The sequence below is a fragment of the Taudactylus pleione genome, unplaced genomic scaffold, assembly GCF_031769625.1.
Source record: "Taudactylus pleione unplaced genomic scaffold, aTauple2 ptg000015l, whole genome shotgun sequence".
NCBI classification, from domain to species: Eukaryota; Metazoa; Chordata; class Amphibia; order Anura; family Myobatrachidae; genus Taudactylus; species Taudactylus pleione.
Window position 1 is genome coordinate 28,381,536 of NW_028284417.1, and position 25,060 is coordinate 28,406,595.

At 37.5% G+C, this 25,060-nt stretch overlaps 1 protein-coding gene across 4 annotated transcripts in view; it reads right to left on the reverse strand.

Annotated features, from left to right (window-relative positions):
* EPHA7 (EPH receptor A7) overlaps positions 1-25,060 on the reverse strand; it is a 191,459-nt gene that overhangs the window by 42,326 nt on the left and 124,073 nt on the right. For 2 of the 4 annotated variants that reach the window (XM_088472092.1, XM_088472079.1), the window contains exons 6-10: positions 17,212-17,336; positions 10,187-10,355; positions 9,795-9,903; positions 6,527-6,582; positions 2,382-2,495 (exon numbers count right to left, since the gene is read on the reverse strand). In XM_088472092.1, coding sequence (XP_088328218.1) covers positions 2,382-2,495; positions 6,527-6,582; positions 9,795-9,903; positions 10,187-10,355; positions 17,212-17,336 — 573 coding nt within the window. Of the gene's footprint in view, positions 1-2,381; positions 2,508-6,526; positions 6,583-9,794; positions 9,904-10,186; positions 10,356-17,211; positions 17,337-25,060 lie in introns of all 4 variants that reach the window. The other 2 variants (XM_088472086.1, XM_088472073.1) reach the window with 1 other exon arrangement.

Sequence of the window (25,060 nt, forward strand, 5' to 3'; positions counted from 1 at the left end):
GCCTAACTGTGTGGAGCTTTTATGTTCTCCACATGTTTTTGAGGGTCTCCTCATGGTGCCCTGCTTTTCTCCCACACTCCAAACACATACTGGTAGGTTACATGGATTCAGACACAAATTAATGTGTGTGTGTGTGTGTGTGTGTGTGTGTGTGTGTGTGTGTGTGTGTGTGTGTGTGTGTGTGTGTGTGTGTGTGTGTGTGTGTGTGTGAGAGAGTACTTGTGTTAGGGAAGGGAATTGAAACTGCAAGTTCAACTGGGCAGTGACTGCCTTGAATGACAAATATTCTGTGTATAGTGCTTCGCGATAAGGTAGCCCTATATAAACACTAAACACTGCCTCCTGTGTTCCTTTGAGCTTTTTCAGTGGCTGGAATACTCTTCACATGCTTCCTGTCTGCACACAACCAAACGGATACTCTGCAGTCAGGCTTTCATTCCAAATATTTCACAAACTGCACTGACTAAGGTGGTCTGTGATCTGATCACTGCTAAACTAAAGGCCACACATTGCTAATTATCCCATAACTCTGCTGCATCTAGCATAGTTGACGACTCAACTCAGACTTCATTTTGCATTCCTTACAGTAATGGTGCGTACACCCGGGACGATTTTAATGAACGATATGAAGAATATCGTTCATATAGTTATCATTCATTTGTTGTGCCTTCCAACCCTCAAACGACCAGCGATGCGCGGGCACGTATGGACGATAACTATTTCATCCATCGGCTGTGCATGCAGGCCAACCTGGATGACACTGTCCAGGTTACATAGGGACCCGCGATTGTTGATCGCGGGTTGCTGGCTCATCGTTGGTGGTGTGCTGGATGAATTATATCATTCATCCAGCACACCGGGAAGGTGCAGGGAGATCAGTCAGCAATATCATTATTGCTGAATGATTGTCCTGTGTGTACCCAGCATAAGTCCTACCTTGGTTGTGTTTCTACCGATCAGTGTTACATAATCCAATCTAAAATATTTCAAGTAGCATAAAAAAAATTAAGAAAATGTCATCTCTTGTCTGAAAACACCTCCCAACTCAATCCCTCGTTTCTGCCCAAGACCTTCAGCTCTCATCCTCACTCATTGTTTGTTTCAGGCTGCACCTACTCTGGAATTTCCACAAATTTCCAAATCTCCACTCATCCTGGAAACACACCTCTTCAGTCAAGATGTTCAAATTCCTAAACTAACTTCAAAACCTAGGCTATTCTAAATGATTGCCAACCATTTGCACAGTTCAAAGAGTATTTAAATGTATTCACTTTCTATACTCAAATAACTTACTAGCACCCAAACCAATATTGATGTAGATCAAAGCACTTTTTCACATTGCATTCTGGCTGGACCAACACTCAAAATTGTGACATTTAACCTCATTTTTTAAACTGCTGTTTACTTATAGATTGTAAATTAACTTCTTTATTTGGTACACATTCTTGATAATGGAGTTTGTTCCCAATTATAAAGTGTCACAGACTATGCTGGTGCTCTAACTAAATGTCGATGATGATGATAACATATATTACATTGTTTCCTGGGTGAAAAAATGATGCGTCAAACCTGCAGATTGTGTGGCAATGGTGTGTGTCATTCATTCTAATGTACATAGCATGTGTTTTATTTTCAGTAATTCTTCATATAATTTAAACTGCAAACTCCATGTTACGTTTTCCTGTAGGTTCACTACACATAAAACTGTTGTATGCTGATCCAATGACTAGATGTGGAGTTATTTTACATCAAAGCACAAATAAAATGCAAATTAATAACTGATCTGAGTAATATCAATGAGACCACTAAATATTTAATGGTTAAATAAAAGAATCAAACAGCAATGGAGTACCTGGCCAACACTCACCCTAGACAGCAAGTCAAAGCAAAGTCTGAGCACAACAGAATAAGGGTCATGGAGCAGCACATGGGCCCCAAGCCATGCCTGCACTTTATACTATATGGGATTTTTTTTATGTTTATGAAAATAAGTCACATTCATGTTCATAAGAAAACAATTACTTTAAAGCTCTGTCAGCTTCCAACAAACACAAGATCATCATATTTCCTTATTGTAGATACAGAACACATTTTAGATGGAGGGCTGTATCTAGCGCAACAAGAGCATTCAGCAGGACATACCATTATATGGTACATTTTGCCTTGAAAGGATGAAATGTCAAATTCATAAAAGGCCTTTTCAAAAGAACAGCATAATTCATTTTCAGAGTTTTCTGGAGTGAATCTACTCTGCATTTAGAAGTGCTGCTTCAAACAAAAGGTTCAACATGTGAGCTGTAATTATTTGCCTGTCATATCATGTCTGAGATTCAATCTTGGCTAAATGGAAATGTTGAAAACAGAAGATACCACTGTCTTACCTGCCCCAATCACACGCTCGATTTTTATACAAGATGCATCTAACTCCTTGGCAAATTGATGGACAGCTCTATTTGGATCTTCATACGTTTCAGGGTCAATGTAGGTTTTGGTGCCTGGAAATTTAACTGTAATGATGTCAGAAAGCAGAACAGTGATGAAGGAAGGCACTTATTGTGCAAAGAGCTCGGACTGTCATTTACAAGGTGTTGCTAGGAAGGAAGCATTTTTGTTTCATGAAACCAAAAACATGTAAGTCAGGGAAAATGTGCAAGCACAGCATGATCAGCAGTATGTGTACACATATTAAGCAATAATTACACCAAAGTATATTAATACTGAGAATGCTAATAAAGCACAATTATATATGTGTAAAGCAAACTGGATGACTGGGGTGCCGCTGAAAAATTATATTATTACATCATCCACATTTTCTTAGTGGGTTAGAAAGCAAATCACTTACAAATTCAGCCACCAGCAGGATATAATATTTACACTATATTTAACATGTGAATCAATTTAAAATTTCAGGAGCATGTATCATTAAATAATATGAAGGGTGATACAGGGTCATTAACTAAGTAGAGATAGATTACATCAAAGCTCATTAAGTACTGTAAATAACTTATAAAGTCACAGATATAAACACAAATATATTTGAAAGACATATATTGTAAATGACAGCGTTAACTTGCTGCTAATACAGCCAGTAAAATGGGAGAATAGAGCACAACACAACCGCAGACAACTCAACACAAGTCCTATGTACAGTAATAGCATACTTCCCAACTTTGTGATTGAGAAGATCAAGACCCCGCATCCCCAGGCTCTTCCCACACGGTGAAGATCTATTCACCCTCTGCTCTGCTATGGTGACATTAATTTCAACCAACTTCCCCCCCACCGTGGATCACTGCGACCCGCGAGTGGGATGGCGGTACAGTGCCTGAATAGCAGGACGGTCCTACCAGAAGCAGGACACTTGGGAGGTATGTAGTAGCAGTACTGCAGGATCATTGTTAAATTGCAGAAAGTGGAAGTCTAGACGGTATGCAGTCAGGAAGCAGACGGTTGAAATGGCAACCGCCGGCTTCCCGACTGTGCAATCCCGACAGGGGAATAATGATAGGCATCGAAATTCCAACGCCTATCATTATCCCTACGCCGGGAGCCTGATGCCCGGGATAATGAACAAAGGTAAGTCAAGTAGCGGGCGCGATCAGATGCACGGGGGGTTAGGTTAGGCACCACCCCTGGGAGGGTTAGGCTAGGGGCAGGGGTCTTCATCCTTTGGCCCTCCAGCTATTGTGAAACTACAGATCCCAGGATGCCCTGCCACAGTTTTAGCATGCTGTTATATGAAAACGTGGCAGGGAATGCTGGGATGTCTAGTTCCACAGCAGCTGGAGGGCCAAAGGTTGAAGACCCTTGGGCTAGGGGAAGGGGGGGCTTAGGCCCCCCTGGGGGGAGGTTAGGGTTAGGCACCCCCCCCTGGGAGGGTTAGGTTTAGGCTGCAGGGACGGGGGGTTAGGTTTAGGAACTTACAGGGTGGGGTTAGGCTCTAGGGGGGAAGTTAGGGTTAGGCACCCCTAAGGGAGGGTTAGGGGGGGAGAGGGTTAGTTATACTTGCCTTACTCACCTGTCGGGATCTTCATTGCTGCCGGTCTTCTGGCGTCGGGATTTGAGCCGCCGGACATAGGTCCGGCGATCATTCATACCGATCCCGGCTAGACAGCTGCATAACTCAATGAACTTACATTCTGCAACAGTGCTGGTAAAACTGGTCTTAAGTGTATTTTAAAAGATACCAAATCTAGATTAACAATTTCCCCTTTATGCAAATGGAAGTGTGTTGTATATACAAAAACTGATTAAAGTCAAGAGGGTGATATCCGAGTAAACTTGCTTTTGTTTCCTTGCAATTTTGACTTTAAACAGGACTGTTTCTTCAAATGATCTTTCAAATAGAATAATGGGGTAAGTATGAAAGGAGTGTTAGAAGGTTGAATATTTTATCAGTGACCGCTTACTGCAATGAATGCATTTTCTAAAGTCATGTTCCCAAGACAATGCTGATTAATACCACGGAAAGGTACCAGAAATCAGTGCTTTTCTTTGTTTAATTTTATTATTGAATCTTTTGGTATCAAAAGATTAATGATTATTGAATATATAAATGTTTCCTAGAGAGACTTGTATTTCTGAAGCCCATTTAAATGAATCTGAATTATTTTGACAATGTTGAGCAAGTTTGTTGATTTATCTTTTAGCCTTTCATTTGCATAATTTAATCACTTATTATGCTATTTATTTTAATGTTATCACCACCAGACTCTTATCTGTAAGTGTGTTTGAAATACATGAATGGGTAAGAGAGGGCATCGGAAACAATAGGTTAACCTCCTACACTGTGATTTCAGGCAGGCAGATGGAGAATGAGCTACACTCTCATTTTCTATGATAAGCGGCCTGGATTCCAAGTAACCTCGTGCATCTCAAACGGGTCTCTGATGGTTCTTTATTCAAGCTGTCATAAAACATTTTGACAGGAGAGAGCTACTCTGGCATACCAACATGAAATAGTGTTGGCTGGGATCTCAGGGCATTGTTGGTAGGAAACCATAGGAGGAAATAAAAATGTAAATTGCAATTGCTTTAGTAAACACAGCTATTGTTTTTTAAGGAGCTTGATTCAATGAAAGATTGAAGCGCACGGAAAAATAAGGTTCAGTATGGAAGGAGTTCACTAACCCAAGTTTAATTTTTTTTCCATGAGGACAAAAAAATCAATAAAAAGGCTTTCATACTACTGAAAATTTGCTTTAAACAAAAGAACAATAAAACACGACCAACTGTAAATAGCTGGTGACTACTGTGTTCTGTTGCTGCTGATGCAGTCAGATTAAATTAATCACAAACCTTCTTTTCAATGCATGCTGACAAACTGGTTCAGCAAAAATAAAATGCAGTCTTTTCCAAGAATACTTTGCTTAAAGCTGTAATTCTTGTAATCGTGAATGCATGGGGTATTAAAGGGAATCTATTGTATATAAAAGCAAGGATGTACTGTAAAAAATGTATTGCAGTTCTACCATATAAACAGTTAATCTGCAACAACAGCATAATAATAAATTAATTGAAAATAAAATATAACAAAAAATACAATAAGCAGATGATCAATAGTATTTTAGAAAATAGAAAAAAATATGTGTGAAGAGGATCAATGTTCTCTAATGCAAGGGCAGACCAGTATTTCTACAATGATTTTTATAAATGAAATTGAATTAAATTATACTGTACTTCATATCGGTTATTTCAATAAGTTGTATACAGCTTAAAAAGTAAGTTTTGTAAGGATGCAAAAACAAGCAAGGGAATGATTAAACCAAGATTCTTACCCACCATTAAAAAAATGAACATGGGTATGGTAGCCTACTGTATCAGCACTTTTTAATTTCTGTCATAAATATAAATGAATTGTGTTCTTCATCTAATTTCCATGTCCTCATTTTGTCCTAGAAGACTGATGCTCGCATATATTGTCATTGCTCTTATTTATAATTGCTTCATCTTTCTGGGACTTTGCTCAATTGTCATATAGCAATCCACATTAAAACTGAAATAACGAACTGGGCCAAGAGAAAACAATTTTGCTCATATGTAGATGGGAAAATACATTATAAATGTAAAAGTTACACACTGAGCTTTTTTTGTGGACCTGTTTATGTATGTTGTACAGTTAATCATATAATTCATGATTCTACAATTGTTTTGTACCTAAATTGTTTCCTGTAATTATAAACAGTGTTTGAATAAACCGCTCAACTTTCAAGACGTGTAATGATTTCATCCCACTATGATTGACATGAGAATGTGGAAAACATAGCCATGGGCAAAGATCACAGGAACTTGACCACATAACTTTAAATTACTGAATCTCATGGGAGGTCTCGAAAATGGTGTGAAAGTGATAATTATTGAGATGAACAATATGACTGCTTGTTATAAAATAAACACGTGTCAAGTGGAGTCAGGTTCACCTGTGAATTACAGAGCCCTGTAGACAACTAGACAGAGAGGTTAATTGCTATTCATTTATAAAGATAATATAGAAAGCTTCCCTAAAATAAAGGAAGCAAACACTTACAATGAAAGTAGAGTTCTTCATCTCCTTCCTGGTCAGCTTTACTGTAGCCGCAATGCCTATGAAGCATAAAATAAAAAAAACGAAAACAAAAGAAGGACTTTATATATACAGAATATATTAAATGTATACATGTAACAAAAAAAAAAAACCCGCTAAACACAATAGATGAATTATTACTATGTGATTTACAGCAGTAGAATATGGAAAAAAAATACTTTCAGCAGTCAGCAAAAGCGAAGAAGTAAATACATAAATGTGCTGTATTAGAACTGACTGAATGAAAATATCTAAAAAACAAAGCACTTATAGTAAGCAAAATGATAATGTGCTTTTGACAAGAACTCAAGAGAAAATGGGTCTGATGCAGAGTTGAAGGCAAGTCCATTTGCAAATCACATCTTATTGTTTTGCTCGTGCTCTAGAACCAAACACTGCAACTAGGGGTCATGAAGGGTCATATGCACACAGAATGCAGTTCTACTTGCTAATGAAGGTGCATAACTTGTGTTTGATGGAGGTTCCCACATATTCTAAGTTAAGTGAGGGCATGTTGACAGAATTGTAGGCTAAGTAGAGTTGCGCATATGTGTAATTATGCCTGTTAGATGGATCTTTTTGCATAAGTACTGAATAGGGCTGGCTCAAAATCACATTGCTAATGATGATGGCTAATGAAAACAAGTGTAGGGTTGGTCCGGCTGCAGATCTGCACACAAGTTTGCATACCTGTGAATGTATGCATTTTTTCCAGTGAGAGCAATGTGGGGGAAATATTAGCGATTAGCATTCAACTCTGCATCAGTCTCAATTTTAGTACATAGTTTTCAAACACCCCAAATCAAAATACTGTTTTTATATTGACTGCAATCATTGTGATTATTGCCTGACCCAGTGCTCGATCTGCAGATCTGCACACAAGTTTGCATACCTGTGAATGTATGCATTTTTTCCAGTGAGAGCAATGTGGGGGAAATATTAGCAATTAGCATTCAACTCTGCATCAGTCTCAATTTTAGTACATAGTTTTCAAACACCCCAAATCAAAATACTGTTTTTATATTGACTGCAATCATTGTGATTATTGCCTGACCCAGTGCTCGAAGTGTGCTGGTATGAAACGGTATGTCATACCGGCACTTCACTTCGGCACTCGGCGTTCTGATCCTAATTGGCTGCCAGTCCACTTGCTGTCATTGTCTCGCAGCTGGATCTAAATTCAATATGCTGCCGAGGAGTGAGGGGAAGGGATCAGTTCCAGTCAGCGGAGCGCAGCGCAGTGTGTATGCTGGGAGATGAGCTTGGAGGGGCTGTGAGCTGTGTGGTGAGCTTGGAGGTGTGCTGTGAGCTGGGAAGGGAGGTGAGCTGGCAGTTATGCTGTGAGGTGTGCTGTGAGCTGGGAAGGGAGGTGAGCAGGTTGGTGAGCTGTGAAGTGAGGTGAGCTGGAAGGTGTGCTGTTAGGGAAGGTGAGCTGGGAGGTTTGCTGTGAGGGGAGTTGGCAGGTATGCTGTGATGTGAGCTGGGAAGTAACTGTGCACTTTGGCAAAACCACGTTGCACTGCATGAAGGGGGAGATGTATCATGTGCAGAGAGATTTTGATTTGATTTTTGTGTGCTGTGAGCTGGGTAGGGAGGTGAACTGGCAGGTGGCTGTGGAGGTAGGTGTGCTGTGAGGGGAGGAAGTGGGGGGGTGAAAATATCAAGGGGGCTCAGGATTTGGACCAGTCTAAGTAAAGCCACCTGATATTTCCATACTCCCACTTCGACCACTGGTCTGACCACAATAGTGGCATCCCCTGTGTTCTGCCATTTATATTGACCAAATAATAATTGTACTTTCCATGTATTTACACCATAGTCAAATAAAACAAGGTAGTCCATAATATTTGTATAGCTGCTTTTGTGTTCCAGAATGTCAGCATTTTTACTCTCTGCTACAGTATGTGCTGTCATATATTGTGTGTGAATGCTTACAACACCAATGTGTTACTAACCTTAAGTGTGTGTTAATCTTAAATGAAGCCAAAAGTAAAAAATAAAATAAATAAATAAATCAATCACTGATTGGAAGTCAATATAAGATGTATATCTTTTAATTGGGTTTGGTCAGAACATTTCTTTAAAGAAAACATTCTCTAAAGTACTGAACAACATTTTTATACAGTACAACAGTTACAAAATTATTCAAAGTTCTTGCTTGAGAAAACAGCCTGGCAGCTTATGTCACTCTCTATATAGAAGTATTTTAAACTGAACTGGAATAGCGGATATAAAACAAGAAATCAAATAAACAGAGGAGTTCGGGCAAAATTTACACTGTTCTGCATATGTAGTATGGTCACATAATAGCTGCAGAGAGACCACAAATTAACCTAACAATTCCAGGAAAATTGATAATTTGCCCAAAGTTCTTCCACTCCTCCTCTTTTGAAGTTGGGTCCAAATCCAGCACAAACACAACTAATTTGCCTTGAAGTGGAAACTGATCCTCTGCCCTCACCTTTGGCAATATATTAAATAACAGGACATTTTACAGCTTATACAGTTAGAATTTTTTGAATGGGCAAAAGTGCAGATGACTACCTACAATGCTGCCCTTTTTTAATCAAAGGAGCTGACAAAGGTTAAAATACAGATGAAGGGCTTCATTCAGCATTTTAAACCACATATTCTGTGGTTTGAGTTTACCTGATTATACCACTGGTCCCAAACTAAAATGCTCATTTGGCAGCTATTTTAAAATACACTCTGTATTGAAAATCTGGAAAATTATTTCCATATATTGAAACACTTGTTAAGGTTGGCTAACTTGCCCTAGGATCTCTAACTGGCCATTAGCCAGAGCAAGGTTGTAAACATAGTCCTCCATAAACTACAGTATAAAGCTAGGGTTCCATGCAGCAACTGACACCCTTCTCATGTATCGAGACACTCTACTCTCAACTAAACACCAATTCAATCAGAATATTACCACAATAACGGCCAAGTTTCATTTTTGAGGTTTTGTATCCCTAAAGAAACTTTAATAAACATAGGTATTGAGATTTGTAACCCTGTAACCTTCTTCCAACTGCTGCTACAATCTTTCAGTCAGCAGTAGTAATACAATGTTTTTTCTAATTGTTTCTCTTGATACTATCCTCCAAATGGCAAAATATACTTACACCACCACCAATTAATGTCCCTAATGGCACAGACAGCACTGAATAGACACAGAAAAATAATATGTTTAAGTTTTTGGGGGAATGTTTGCTCAAATACACATATATACCTTCTTCCAATAATGAAACCAAAGACCATGAACACCAAAATTATAGTGCCGGCCACTGCAACCACCGCAATTATAATGACAGGATTCTGTTCACTGGATACAGCAGTTGCTGCAAAAGATACACAAAATGTGCAAAAATGTAATTAAATCATTTAATACTACATTTTTGTTTTAGATCCACCAAAACAACTAATTATTCTATAAAAAGTCCACATACAGTATCCCACAGGAGAAATATGCATTACTGTTATTTATATGACTATTTAATATATAAATGTATATTTATCTACAAATGTATAGGGCTAAAATATATATTTCCCTTCATCTTTAACCTTCTAATGTAAATACTTTAGGAATGTCATTTGCTACATAAGAAAAAATGATGATGTTACCTGTAGCCTCCTCCAGCGTGGTGACATCTAGCCTGGGACTGTACATTCCATAGCCAGCAGCAGTGAATGCTCGAATTTGAAATACATACACTGTTCCAGGCCGAAGGTTATTGATTGAAACAGATGTTAATTTTGTTTTCAATGTAGAATATGTGCGGTCTCTTTGATCCTAAAAGACACAAAGTATATCTGTGATATGCTTCAACTACTTATACAAATTGTTGGCAACTGCAGTTTACATCAGTAAATGGATTGAGCAGATCCTTCATGCCCATCAAAATATGCATTGGTTGATTAGGGTTGAGATGCAACAGATGGCAACACAATTCTGAAAAATTTGCATGTGACAGTTTACATAGGCTATGATTCAAGGGATAGTGGAAGTCAGTAAGGAGACGTGGGATTCTTATGTGACTAAGAGTAGATAGTGGTTAATTGCGTGGGAATAGGAATAGTAACCTCTAAACCATGCAAAACAAGTGAAGCATGAATTGTACAGCATTATTACTCTAAGTAAAAGGATAATATGTATTGAAATGTACAATGAATGTTGCAAATGTTCAAAGAATTGTCCTTGTATGTATTTAACTAGATGATCATTTTTATTTTTTTAAACAAAATCTGGAGTCCATCATCCTGAAGTGCAAGATATTTGTTTTATTGGGTTTTTTCACACTCAATTGATATTCATTAGATTAAAATGTTGCACCTAATTAGAAATGAGGTTGTCTAAAGAGGTTTTCAAGGTCAAGGCAGAATGATTATGAAAGAATGAAGAGGCTTGAGGAGAAATGACACAAGTAGGCAGAAACTGGTGATACTATCGTAATTATGATGAATTGCATGTGATGGACACAGCAGGTACCAAAGAAACCAGAAGATTCTACAAGAACATGTAATGAGGGTCTCTATCATTATAGACTTTACTGGATGGGAGGCAGCATGCTGGGTGTGAAACCAGGCCTTGGAACAAATTACATGGTTTATGAGGTAGGAAAGAGGTATTTTAAGAAGTTTGTGTTCAAGACTTGATTTCTTTAGGAAAACTATGATATATAGAATATAACATTAATCATGGCAAGGATGAAGAGATCAGATAGGATGAGATTTACCTTTAAATAAATTAAAAAAAGAACAGGAATTGTGTGACTCAAGACATTTAAGTTACAGAGAAGTGACATGGGAAGATGCTGCTCATAATGAGTGGTTTGGATATCAGAAATGTGATTAATGGTAATAAATTGTGTGCTTAAGTAGATAAAACATCAAGATTAAAATAAAATAAAAAATCAACAAGCTCCTGATAATAGAAATAGTAGAAAATACACTATTTAGAGCATCAGCAACATTTAAGATATACAGTATGTAAAAACCAAAATAATTGGTAATATATGCCTTTGTTTAGAATAATACAGCTCTGCTGTAGTAACAATGTTATTACACAGTATACAGAAAGTGAAATAATTGATAACATAATAAGCTATGAAAACTCTCTCTCAAAAAAAATCAGAATAATTTTGTGAGGCTTTAGAAACTGTCAGCCCTTGGAAGTTTTTTTTTTACCCCCAGGTTCTCTGAAGGATACATAGACTCTGTTGGATGGCAACAAAGATAGCTTTCTCCTGGACACAAATGAGCAGCAGTTGGCAGTATAGTATGTTGCCCATGTGTTGCTTGCAACACACAAGATGATATAATCATAAGTAAATGGCAAATACAAAAACATCTGGTCCTCACCAAATCTTCAAATTTGCTAAAACTAAGCAGATGCGACAAATAACCAATAATGGGTTTCACCTTGCCATTATTTGCAAAAAGAGAAAAACCCAAAATATGCCAATGTGAAGAAGCTATATTAGAAAGCACTAAGTATACCCTATATTCCATGATTTACTAAGTTGTTGAACCTCTTTTAACATCAATAACTTGAACTAATACTTTTCTCATATTTGATTACATTTTGCCCACTCCATAATACACTGCTTCAGCTCATAACTAGCCTGGTCTGGCCTTGACTTGGCCATTCCAAAAAGTGATTGTTTTTATCAATTAATTTGTAGATTTGCTGATGTCCTTAGGATAATTGTCCTTTTGTATGATCTAATATCAACCAGATCTCAGTTGTTAAACAGTGGCCTCACATTTTTCTCTAAAAACACTCTGCTGTAAAGCTCATGGTTGACTCAACGATTACGACTCTCCAAGGTGACGTGGCTGCAAACAACTCCAAATCACCCCCCACCACTGAGCTTGATGTTTGTTATGAGGCTCTTATGATATAGTGCATTTGGTTTTCATCAAACATGGCATTATACATAAAGATCAAACAATTCAACAGTATCAGATGTACAGAAGACATAGGGCCAATGTAATAGGGTGAGAGTTTCGCAAATGTGAAAGTAGACTCAAAAAACTCAGACTAATTTAAACACTTATCCAAAGGTTTTCCCATTTTGAAAATACAACTCGACCAATGCAATTATGTGAGAGCTTACTGCTAAACTCTCACAGTTTCTAAACTCCCACCCTATTAAATTTGGCCAATAGTTTCAAAAGTGTTGTATTTCATACAGATGTAATTTTGAAAACCTAAGCCGTAATTTTTTTTTAAACAGAAACTTATCTGTTACTCCTTCATGAAAGTCATAATTTTCTCTTGAACTTTAACTACTCAACTTATGACTAATTTTACAAAAATGTTATAAAACTTGTTTTTTTGTAATTTTTTATTAAGGCAAGAACATCTTTTTAAAAATGTCTTACATTCCATCAGTGCCCTTATGGCCTAATTGTAACATTACTCCCCCAGTGGCAATAGGTACCCCAGTGGCATTACCACCTATTCACCAATGTCCATAGTTCTCCATTGTGTCACTACCCCCACACACAGCAAGTGGCCATTTATTACAACTTAAGTATCACATCCCCTCAGTGGCAATACATCTTTTAGCATCATTATATCAGCCCACACACCCTCCAGTGGCAATAGATTACCCTCCCCAGTGGCATTGTCCCCTCTTCAGGCACATTTGGCTGCAGTCACATCCCATGGAACCATGCCAGTTAAATGGTTAATATTTACAGTGTTGGCATTGGAAGTTACATGTAGATCTGTGTATGCAGCTTTTTGGGTCTTCACAATTTGGGGGTTGACACTGGGTTTCACTATTGCCGTGATGGCCAATCATGGGAAGTTTGGCAACTCTCTTCAATGTTCTTCATTTGTAAAAATATTTCTCACTATTGAATGTTGGTCTGATTGTTTGGAAATGGTCTTATATATAATACTTAGGGGCTGATCCTGATATGGGAGTAAAGCCAAAAAAAACAAGTAACTGTGCAGCACCTGGACACAATGATTTTGCATGTGGCCCACAAATGCTGGATAGCTTTTTGTTTTACACAGAAATGTAGATTTCAGTTTTAAACATGAAGCTAAAAATCAAAATCAAATCAAAATCTCTCTGCACATGATACATCTCCCCCTTCATGCAGTGCAACGTGGTTTTGCCAAAGTGCACAGTTACTTGCTCTTTTTTGCTTTACTCCCAACTCAGAATCAAGCCCTAAATTCTCTAAGACCATTGCACACAGGGGCGTAAAGAGAGGAGGGGGGCCATGTTCACTCCCCGTCCGTGGCCTCCTACTCTCTCCCTGGCTGCCGTAGCAAACTGACAGCCGCAGTAGATTCCGGGTACCAGTCTGTACCTAATATCTATTGCGTATGTGTAAGTCATCAAGAAAATGGTGCTGCAACCATTTTCCTTGTGATTTCTTACCGCACATGCGCAAAATGCTGGGAAAATGTCCGTGGCGGCATTTTTTCAGCAATTTTTGTAGCGCTACTCAGTGGGACTTCGGAAAGGTAAGTATGAAAAAAGAAAAAAAGGATGGGTGCAGGACTGCACACCCTGCACTCATTATAAACGCGCTCCTGATTGCACATCTTTCCAGAGAACACCTGAATTCTCAAAACTGAGCAGCCAAAGGTTCTGAATAGCACTACCGAATGGTCAAATAATAGTGCACATGATTGACACTGGTTGCCACAGATTCTTTATTGATATGGAAGCACTTTTCCACACATGGCTTCTTCATGTTGGCTTATGTTTTGTTCAAAAAATAATGACAAAGTTCGTTCTGTTAGATTCTCCTTGCAGGGACAGTTCAACGTTTTGACTAAAACTAAATGCTCCTGTTTCTGATTTAATGTAATAACTGTGAAAGAGCTCCAATATTAACTTATCTCAGTGCCATCATGCAAGGGCCAGAATACTTAGATTTTAAATAGCTCAAAGCTTAAACAAAGGAACAGACATGGTTGTAATAGGAGCTACAACAGGATATACCACCTAGCAGAGTCTCTTGTTACAGACAATGTGGAGGTGTCAGGGTTTGAGCTGGTGCAATGCATGATGGGAGGAGGTATATAAATTGAAGCAGCCAAAAACAGCTCTCTCCCTCTGCCATTCCCATCCAAGACACAGACACACACCTGGCTCACTGGACTCCTCTGACTATTCAAGGTACTCTGTCCTCTATAATAACTTGTCTTCTATAATAACTCTATTGCCTAAACTTTCCTTTCCTGCCTATCTATAAGAGCTAACACTCACACTAGATAAGACAATGAATCTTAAATCCTCTCTCTCTCACTTTGTCTCAGCTACATGCTCACAGGCTATCAGGCCTTGCCATGCGGTTTCACCCCACATACAACACAAAGACACAAGGACGACCTCCTGGCTACCATGCCATGAGGCTCTAACACATAGCACACTCTCTCTCTATACTCACACATGTATTTTCACATAATCACATCCATACACACAATTGTTTTCTCTGACAGATTGCCTTCCACAATTTATCTTTAGACTAGTAGTCTCGCCGGATGTGCAGGGGGAACAATTTACCCTTAATTATAGTATTTCTTATATCACCTCTACACACACGCATGTACACTTCTCACATACTTCCAGCCATGTGCTTTCTTATAACACATTCTTATACACACGTACACAGAGGATAGCAAAATATATATAACACATGCATACAGTTTCCTTACATACACACATACATATAAACATATATACATATATTTGCATGAACACCAAGGTTATATACTAGTGAAAGATTAATCGAATCTGCACTGAAGTTTATTTAGCAACTGCATAGGGTTAATTCATTACTGGGATTAAAGTTAGAAAATCACTTCTGAGGTTATGTACTGTACTGCATACTATATTATCCTTTGCATTATTCATATGTAAACCATCTATTATCTTGCAATTCTCATTTATGGAGTAAAATACTTTTTATATCATGCATATGGTGTATAGATAACTGAGTATGATTTCAAGGTTTAATTAATATGCAATGATACATTATGGGTAAGATATGCAGGGGACATGATAGATTTGTCAAGGGATATTTGGTTGGCATTGGCCCGGTAATAGCTTGCATGTTTGGCTCACATGGAGCTTTGGTTGTTATGCATAACATAACAATGGCAACTCTCTGTCTGGGTGTTTTATGGTAAAGGACGGAAAAAGTAAAAAGACTGTATGGAAGATTAATAAAGTAATGTAGGGGGTCACAGATGTAGCAATATCAGACAGAGAAAATAGATTAAAGAGGAAAATATTGTGTCATATTCCTATAATTAATTATAACCATCACTATGGATGAAGAGAAGATTATGTGTAACTATGAGACCCTCAGAGAGGAGTGGAGGTGGCGCAGACACCGGAAAAAAACACTCTAACAATAACATACAACCTATATATAGTTTACTAGAGCGGAATAGTGTGGAAATTGAATTCAATTGTGTTTGAAAATTTTGTTAAATGAACAGCATTCATTAAATATTACAAACATTTAGTAATGCAAACTGCCAAATCACAAGGAAGTCAGAATAAATTCTGTGCTTTTCAATAACAGCCATACATACTGCCATGTATATCAAATGGTCTTGAAATTTAGAGCAACAAATATCCCGGTTCTATAGTATTTACCTTAATTTTATTCTATTTTCATAGGGTTGTGGTGTTAGGATTTACAGTAGGTGAATATATTAAACTGTGCTGTGCGCTACTTTGTATTTCAATGTCTGACAAGGAGTGTGCAGATGTCATTACATATGCAAACAAAATGTGGGTCAGTCTTAAAGTCTCCTTTGGCTATTTGAACTGTTGAGATGCATGACCCCATTATATTACATTAGGACTTTCTCTATAACAAGATCTCCTCTGGGCTCCATGACAGCTACAAAGCTAAGAAACATATTAGTGAAGAAAAAACCTAAACAAACAAAAAAAAACAATACATTCCTGCTGTTTCTCCTAGTAATCAGGCAGATTTCTGACCATGGTTTGTGCTATTATTTAGGAATTCTTTCTGACAATAGGCAGTACTACACATTATTATTATTTTGTTAGAAAAGGAATAGCAGGAGCAATTGTCTTCTGACAGAGGTCCGATGCGCAGGAAAATGTTAGTAAGCTCCTTCAGCATGCACTTTGATATATTGATTTTCAATCTGGTCTCCTAGATAAAATGAACAGAACATAGTGATCACAAATGGAACCGTTGAACTAAGGAGAATTTAGCAAATCTTGGGGAGCGATAAAGTGGAGAGAGATAAAGTACTAACCAATACAATAAAAATGTCATTTTTAAAACACAGGGGGAGATGCATCAAACCTTGGAGAGAGATGAAGTGGAGAGAGTAAAGCTGGGTATATACTACAGGATATATATAGTTCCAATGTGGAACAGAACCATATATCGTATGGATCATGCTGTATGTACGCCAGATTGTGCGCTCCCTGCACATGTGACAAGGAAATCACTGTTCCTAGCATTGCATTTATTTTAGAATACAAGATAAATAAGGAAAAAAGCACAAAGCAGTGACATAGAGAATGTACTAGTCATTTACTAAAACTGAAGTTTTGTTTTTATGATTCAAATATAAATTAAAAAAAAAAAAAACATTTGCAATTCTGTGTGCCAACGGCTCTTACTTTCTCATAATACTTGATTTCATATTCTGTGATGACTCCATTGGGATGCTCAGGTTCCTGCCAGGATAGATCGACAACGCGCTGTAACACTCTCTCCTTCATTACCCCACTTACTTGAGACGGAGCTGAAGCAAGGCAAGATTAGAAAAATAAGTACATTTTCTAGAATATATCAAATAAAACATCACATTTGATCAGTCTCTCACACTGTGACTTTAATTATTTAATTACACTAAAATAAAACACCTTTTTCATAAAGTACAATAAAATTCAGATAGTAATGAATATTCAACCAAGGGTTTATTATGCTCATAAACTATAATGGAATTGTAAATTAAAGTGCAAACAGCAGAAAACAACATTGCTGGAGTTAGTGCAAATAGGAATTGTCAGGATTATACTGATAATTAAGCAAATGAATTCTAATTAAGACAAAAATCGTAGGCTTTCAGATTAATCTCTTGTGATTCATTGACAGACCAAATATTTATTATAGATGAAAACAACAAAGCAACAAAAGAAACCTTCTATTGCTATCTTGAGCCTTGATTCTATTGAAGCATGACAATGATCAAGTAATAACGCCATTTATTCACAAGAACACATACTGTACATTTCTTCACCTAATGAAAAGAGCAAACTGACAGCAATCGTAAAATTCAATTACTGACACTCATTGTAAACCACACTTTTGTTAACATGTAACAAGCTGACAAAGTACGTTTGCTTCATTAATCATTTGTTATACGTCGATTAAAGTTCTTTATACAGATATTGTACATCATGTATTCTCACTCCCCACGTTAGTCTGACATTCATATCACATTTATATTAAAACAACAATCAATAAAACACGTTTCTGAATAACATTATATGTCAATCGCTTGGCAACTGGCAGTCCTTAAAATATCTCCCATGGTTCTCGGCCTCAAAGCAACAGTTACAGTTGTGCTTTGCCACAGGTGTTTGTTGAGCTAATACAAAGCATCTATTCTGTATGTTCATATGAGGTAAAAAAAAATGTTTCACAGGACAATATGTAAAAGAGATTAAACAAAGGCAAACCTAGATAGAGAAGACCAGAGCAAGATTATCTATTAGGCAACACAGTGCAGTTTTAAGAGAGGAGGGGGCTCCTTGAGCAGCCTCCATCTGGACCCCCTCCTCTATGGCAGCGCTGTAGATTCTGGCTTAATGCCAGAATCTAGTGTGCATGGTCTCCGGTAAAATGGCTGCCACCATTTTCCTTGTGATTTTTGCAGCACTCTGGAAACTGCAGATTGGTAAGTATAACTATATATGAGTGCAGGGAATGTAGTGTGGGCCCTCCTAGACCCAAGGACACGTGTGCACTGCACACCCTTCACCCATTACAGATATGCCCCTGAGGCGACACAAATCAAACCCAATGATCATGACGGGCCTCAGATCACTCAAACCTGTTTTTGTATCTTTTTTTTCCTCTAAACGATTTTTTAACAAATGTATAGGGTGGGTTGGGGAAAAGAAGGCCCGAACCAGTATCTTGCCTCAGGTACCATGACATAATCTGGCTTAGAAGATGATCACTTCACATAAACATGTTTGCTACTGTTCGGCTTCCAAAATTAAACATACACAAAATGTATTAAAGTGTTCTAAAACCAGACTACAATTACCAAGATAATAAAAGGCTCTTTTTTGAACATGTGAAAAATGTTCTTTGCATATTTTTGACTAGCACAAGGTACTACACACATAGGCTACACAGTTATCTCATTGTGCTGGATATGAGCAAATGCAAGGGGTTGTGACTACAACCTTTTTGACTTTCCCTGAACTATTACACACCCAGTGATGTCAAAACACACCCCAATTATGTCACAAATCCACCCTAAGATATCTCATTGTGTTAGGATTAATATACTTTAATACAATTAAAATTACAGCTTTGGAATTATCGGAGGAAATAAGGGAAAAGGGTTTAAAGGCAAGCTATGCAAGTCATACTAGCATAATGCATGTTGAGTCTCCCTTATCCAAAATGCTTGGGACCAGGGGTATTTGGATATCAGAATATTATGCATTTTGGAATATTTGCATATCATAATGAAATATCTTTGGAATGGGACCCAAATATACACACACAATGCATTTATGTGTTATATACACCTTATACACACACAGCCTGCAGGTCATTTGATACAATACTTTCAATAATTTTGTGGCTCAAACAAAGTTTGTGTGCATACATGAAATTAATTTATGTTTCTTATACACCTTATACACAAATCCTTTATTTGTAATAATTTTGTCCCTTAAAGAAAGTTTGTATACATTGAACTATCAAAATGTGGTTGCACTCTCTCAGGCATGCTAAAAATGTTTAGAATTTCATAATATTCCGTATTTCAGACTATTTGGATATAGTAGACTCAACATGTAATAAAATCTAAATCATATTTGTCAACATTTTATCTCCATTCTCTGTGATATTCCAGAGGGGGAAAACCAGGTGGGAGGTGCTATTTGCAGTACTGTGCAGCAGGGGTGGAGGGAGATTCACCACAAACTGTATCTTTGACTCCCCGGATTGCTCCCCTTTCTGGGAAAGTGGGCAGATCTGAAAGTCTGTCTACTATCTCAAGAGTGGGGAGAGCTCCTCAAAATTGGAAAGCCATATGTACATTTTGGAAGATTAGGCAGGTATGACCCAGGTAAAGAACTATTCCATACTATAAAAAACAATTTTTTCGTATTCATTAATATTTACTTAGGACAAGTACAAAGAGGATATACACCTGTATATGTTTAGATTCCCTTTAATCTTTATTTACAGAGTCATATTTACATAATTGGAGACTGTAGACAGGCACCCTTGACACCCCATTTACTGCACCATCCAATAGCAAACCTTCAGTTACACAGAACACACTGTAGTTTCATTGTTCATGTGACAGCAGAATATAAAAATGTTTTCCATCCTCAGTAAAACGGTTGTGAGCTACATTTCCTCATTGCCTCCTAACAATTCTTGCAACCTCTAAGCAGAAGTCCTCTTTGCCTAGTGCTTATTGGAACTTTCCAATCAGCATAAACCATTATTGTTGAGTATTACTAAAGAAAGAATAAATTGCTGAGATAGACCTTTACTTATCTTAATTTTTGATTTTTACAATATGTAAGGGCAGGGGCGTAACTAGGTATTTGAAGGGGTGGGGTATGGGATGCTGGCAGTGGCATACAGTCAGTAAGAATCCCGATCGTACGTAGTGTAACCCTAACCCACCCCTCCGGTACACTAACCCTCCCTCTGGCAGCCTAACCCTAACCCTCCTCTCCGCAGCCTAACCTTAAACCCCCCCCCACCCGCAGCCTAACCCTAAACTTCCCCCTAGTATCTAACCCAAATACGTACCATCGGGATGCCAGAAAACTGGATTATGGAGACGGAATTCCAACTGCTGTCGGGATTCCTGTGCTGGTATTCTGCCGACATCCCAGCCGCCAGGATGGCAACTATATCCTATTTGAAGTCCCCATACCAAAAGTTTGTAAGGGCCATTATGTATCACCCAGTGGAGAAAAATGTATGTAACACATGTAACTTTGACAAGGAAGATGGGCCCCCCTCAGCTCTGGCCCAGATAACAGCTTGCACCAAAGGTACAGTAGTAATGCCCATGTGCAAGTGTTATGAACAGAAAAATCACATCTGCATGTTAGCAAAGTATTTAGAATAATTTAATAGCATAAGTAGTGCCAGCAAAATGCAAATAAATTGTTTGGGCACATATTCTCTTATACTGAAAAAGTACATTGGGGCTAGATATCATTTAAACATATTGCTTGCAACTGCACACCTTGGAATTCATTTCATCTCATTTTTTTCTTGTTTGTGCCATTGCTCATCTCTCAAAATCAATGCATTTACCCAGGGACACCACTTGACTCCAGGTCATAAGCTACACACAAGCCATTGCATGTTTAATTTAAATTCTTGTCCTATTGCATTCTCATAGATGTAGCAGTTTTTGAAACAGCAGAAACAGTTCCAGGGAAAGCAGAAATAGGTGTGATGCATCCCCATGTCTCACCTTCTTTTGTTCGGCAAGTACGGTACCTGTACATCAAAATTCAATAAGTCTCAATAGCATTGTCATAAACTGGGCTTATATTTAAAGTAAACAGAAAAAAGCATTTTAGTGTACCAGCCAATCTCAACAAAAGTCTACATGTAAAATTCTACATTTATATCACAGTATGATCCCTTATTTTCTTTGAAGTGTAATATAGTTAATTTATTTTTCCACTTCAACAGAATTTGACTATGCATTATCACACAGCATATTTAAAAACTAATGGGTTGATCCCGAGATACCCATAAATGCATCCAAAACTTAAACTCTAAAAAGCCTTGTGTAAAAATAGTGTACTATATACAGTACATAGCTGAAACATGAGCACCCCAGCTCTGCATCAGGTTTACGTCATACATACATAAACAAAAGAAGCATATCATTTGTTTTACAGTAATCTAAAAAAAAAAAAAAAACATTTGGTTTGATGTACAGATGTGTCTGCATACATCTATCCTCCGTGCGCTACAAGCGAGAGTTCCATGTGACTTGGTAGCGCCGAGCGTCTTTTGTGCTACTTTTTACCTTCAAATGAGTCTTCTTCGCACAGCGATGCAAAAAGATAGCACAAGCAGCATGCCTATATTCTGTTTGCATCTGCGGGTGAATCTGCATGCTAAATACTACGTTACAGTGTTACAGCCGCTGACACAATAATGTAGCATTTCACATGCAGATACACCCGCACTCACTCACAGAACATAGCCATGCTGCATATCAGCGGAAGCTGATTGTGTTATCTAATCACATCGCTGTGTGAAAGAGATGCATTTGAAGGTAAAAAGTCACACAAAAGACGCTTAGTGCTACTGAGTCACGCCACGGCATGGTGTGACTAGAAAGGTTGTTTAACATGCAAGGAGGCTAGATGTATGAGGACCCATCTGTAAATACTAAATAATAAAAATGTCTAAAACACAACACATAACATCCCTTATTGTGTATAAATGAAAGTAGCAAAATATAAAAGTTATGCATCCCAGACCAATTGCCACCCCTCTGAAGTTTTCATCCAAATCCATCCATCCAGTGTAAAGCTCAGAACCCCCTAGTATGTCTTTTGGGATCCAATGTTACCACTCTGTGAAGTTTTGGAAGGCCCAGAACAGGCTCCCCTAAAACCTGGCCAGGATCCACCTGGACCACCTCTCGTTGGTTTCATCCCAATCAGTACAGGGGTGTCTGCATAACCGGACAGACAAAAAAAAATTTGCCTCACTCTAATATGTACATACTGTCACTACTTAGTACATTAAATATTTTATTGAACACCTGCTGGCCAGCTAATACCCCTGCATGGACCCATTTAATTCTTAGACAAACAGACCAATTAATTTTATATATACTGTAAGATTTATATTCACAAACAAACCACTAGAAGGCACCTATAAAATAAAACTGGTATTCTCCATTTCCTAGCGTAGATTCTAAAGGTTTTCTGGTGACTGGCAAGGATTAAATTGCTCTAGGGGGCATCTAGTATCTTGAAGTTACAAACCTGCCCCAATAAACAAGAATACCAATTATGCTATAACCAAAGATCAGTAGATAATAAAATAGGGTTGTAAACCAATACTACAATTTGAAATATTTTCTTAAAATACAAATTACATCACAGTTAGTTGCAGACATTCCACTCTCTAGGTATAAGATTTTTGCACCCTTATTCGAGGGTTCAGAGTTCGATTGTGTAAACTTATAATGGATCAGAGATCCTCTTCACCTACGCATTTCACTTCCTTATGCAACTTAATCAGGGGTTGTCTCAATGCTCAGTACATTATTGAAATAGGATCAAAGGCGTGTCTCTGCAAGGTCTACGAAAAGTGTTGTGCTTTTTTGGCATCACTGGACTTCATATTGTAACTGGGTGGTAGTTCTATATTGTGTAGTAAAATTTTTGCCTACATTCGCATTGCGAATTTAGGAAATATAACAGGGATTTATTGTAAATCCCTTGCACTGACAGAGCTTGTGATAAAGCTCTGCCCCTGCGAATCCCCTCCGCAGTCTTAAGCTGTAATTTTTGCAAAAAATACACTGAGAAGGTGCCCGCGCATGCAACGCCCGCCTCACCATACACCCCCCCCCGTGCGACCCCACCCTTTTTCACTTTATTTTAGTGAAAATAATGTTAATAAATAGAGCCCTAACCCTATGCACCAAATTTACTTTTAGTAAACTGTGTGACTTATTTAAAACACAGAGCAAATGTGCAGTCATCCATGTTAATCAATCAGAAAGTTGTTTTATTTAATCTAATGATGGTTAAACAATTACACTAAATAGTTGCTATAAGTTGCTGCATACAAATATTTTATTGTTATCTTACAATATTTCTTGCATGCCCTATTCTGAAGAACACAACAACTTGCTAAGTAGCTAGATAATATAAGTGAGACTGCATCTTTAAGGCTACAGAAAGCAATGTACTTCAACACAGCTGGGTTCCATAAAACTCATGAAGAAAATAGCTCATTTATCACTTTGTCCTTTGCGTTTAAGCTCATGTGCTCTGCCATAAGCTTCATTGGCAAGAAACCTTACTAAGAATTAAATGGGTCCATGCAGGGGTATTAGCTGGCCAGCAGGTGTTCAATAAAATATTTTAATGTACTAAGTAGTGACAGTATGTACATATTAGAGTGAGGCAAATTTTTATAGTAAAAAGTAAAATGTACAATTTTTATTGATAACAAATAAAGAGAGAAGATGTTTCACTTATTGAAACAGTAGTTTATTTACAAACTGAGAGCAGTACACATTTTAACATCTCATATATAATATGTTTGAAATCACCTTTATAAGGAATTTAAAATGCTAACAGTTTTTGTTTTAACAGTTTTCATCCAGCTGGGAAGTATAAATGATGGTTTAAATAGCTAGGTCTAACATGCTATGTTAGTAATAAGGCAAAACCTAAAGTGATACATCTGTCATTGGAGAAGCAGCATTGGAGTGTACACAAACCAAAGTTTTAGAAAATATAATTATTGGCTATACTCAGTCTGACTTTGCTTATTAACAATCCTGTATTGTGTGTATTGTTCAAGAATGGGAGAAAGGATCCTGTTATATTTCACAGCTAGAAAAACATCAAAAAAAAATTACAGTACATAGAGAAATAAACACTGTCCCTAACATGACTATCACTTCTAGCCTAGGATGTCTTATAAGTAAGTAGCTTAGCTTGAAAATTCTAAAACTTAAATTAATAAAATTATGTTAAGCTGTAGCAGTATAGTCAATGAATATTGTGCTCTTAAATAGAGAGAGAACAAGTCTATCTGTTATACTGATGGGGTATTGCTAGTTATCCGTTTTCAGGATCACATTCCACTAATCAACTTGGTTCAATAGCAGAGACGTATTTGTATTGTAGAAAGCTGTAAAGTAATGTCTATACGTTATGGAATCAATCCTGCTATTTAACAAACCACTTCTGTATGACATGAAAACCACCAAGCATGAAACTCAATATAAAAGGGAAGTCTACTGTACGGTCAAACAGCTGTCAAGCATACAGCCACCAGTTAACTGATTGAATTACCAGTGTGTCACTTTGTTCTAGTGCTTTAGATAATGAAAAACACTTAAAAAAAAAAAAAAGGAAATTAGATTAGATTAGTATCTAGCCGTTTCAAATGCTAAAATCTCTCCACCACCGTTTTTAAATGTACAACAGCATTAAGAATAAAATAGCAGACTGAATGCAACTCTGTGAAATTAAT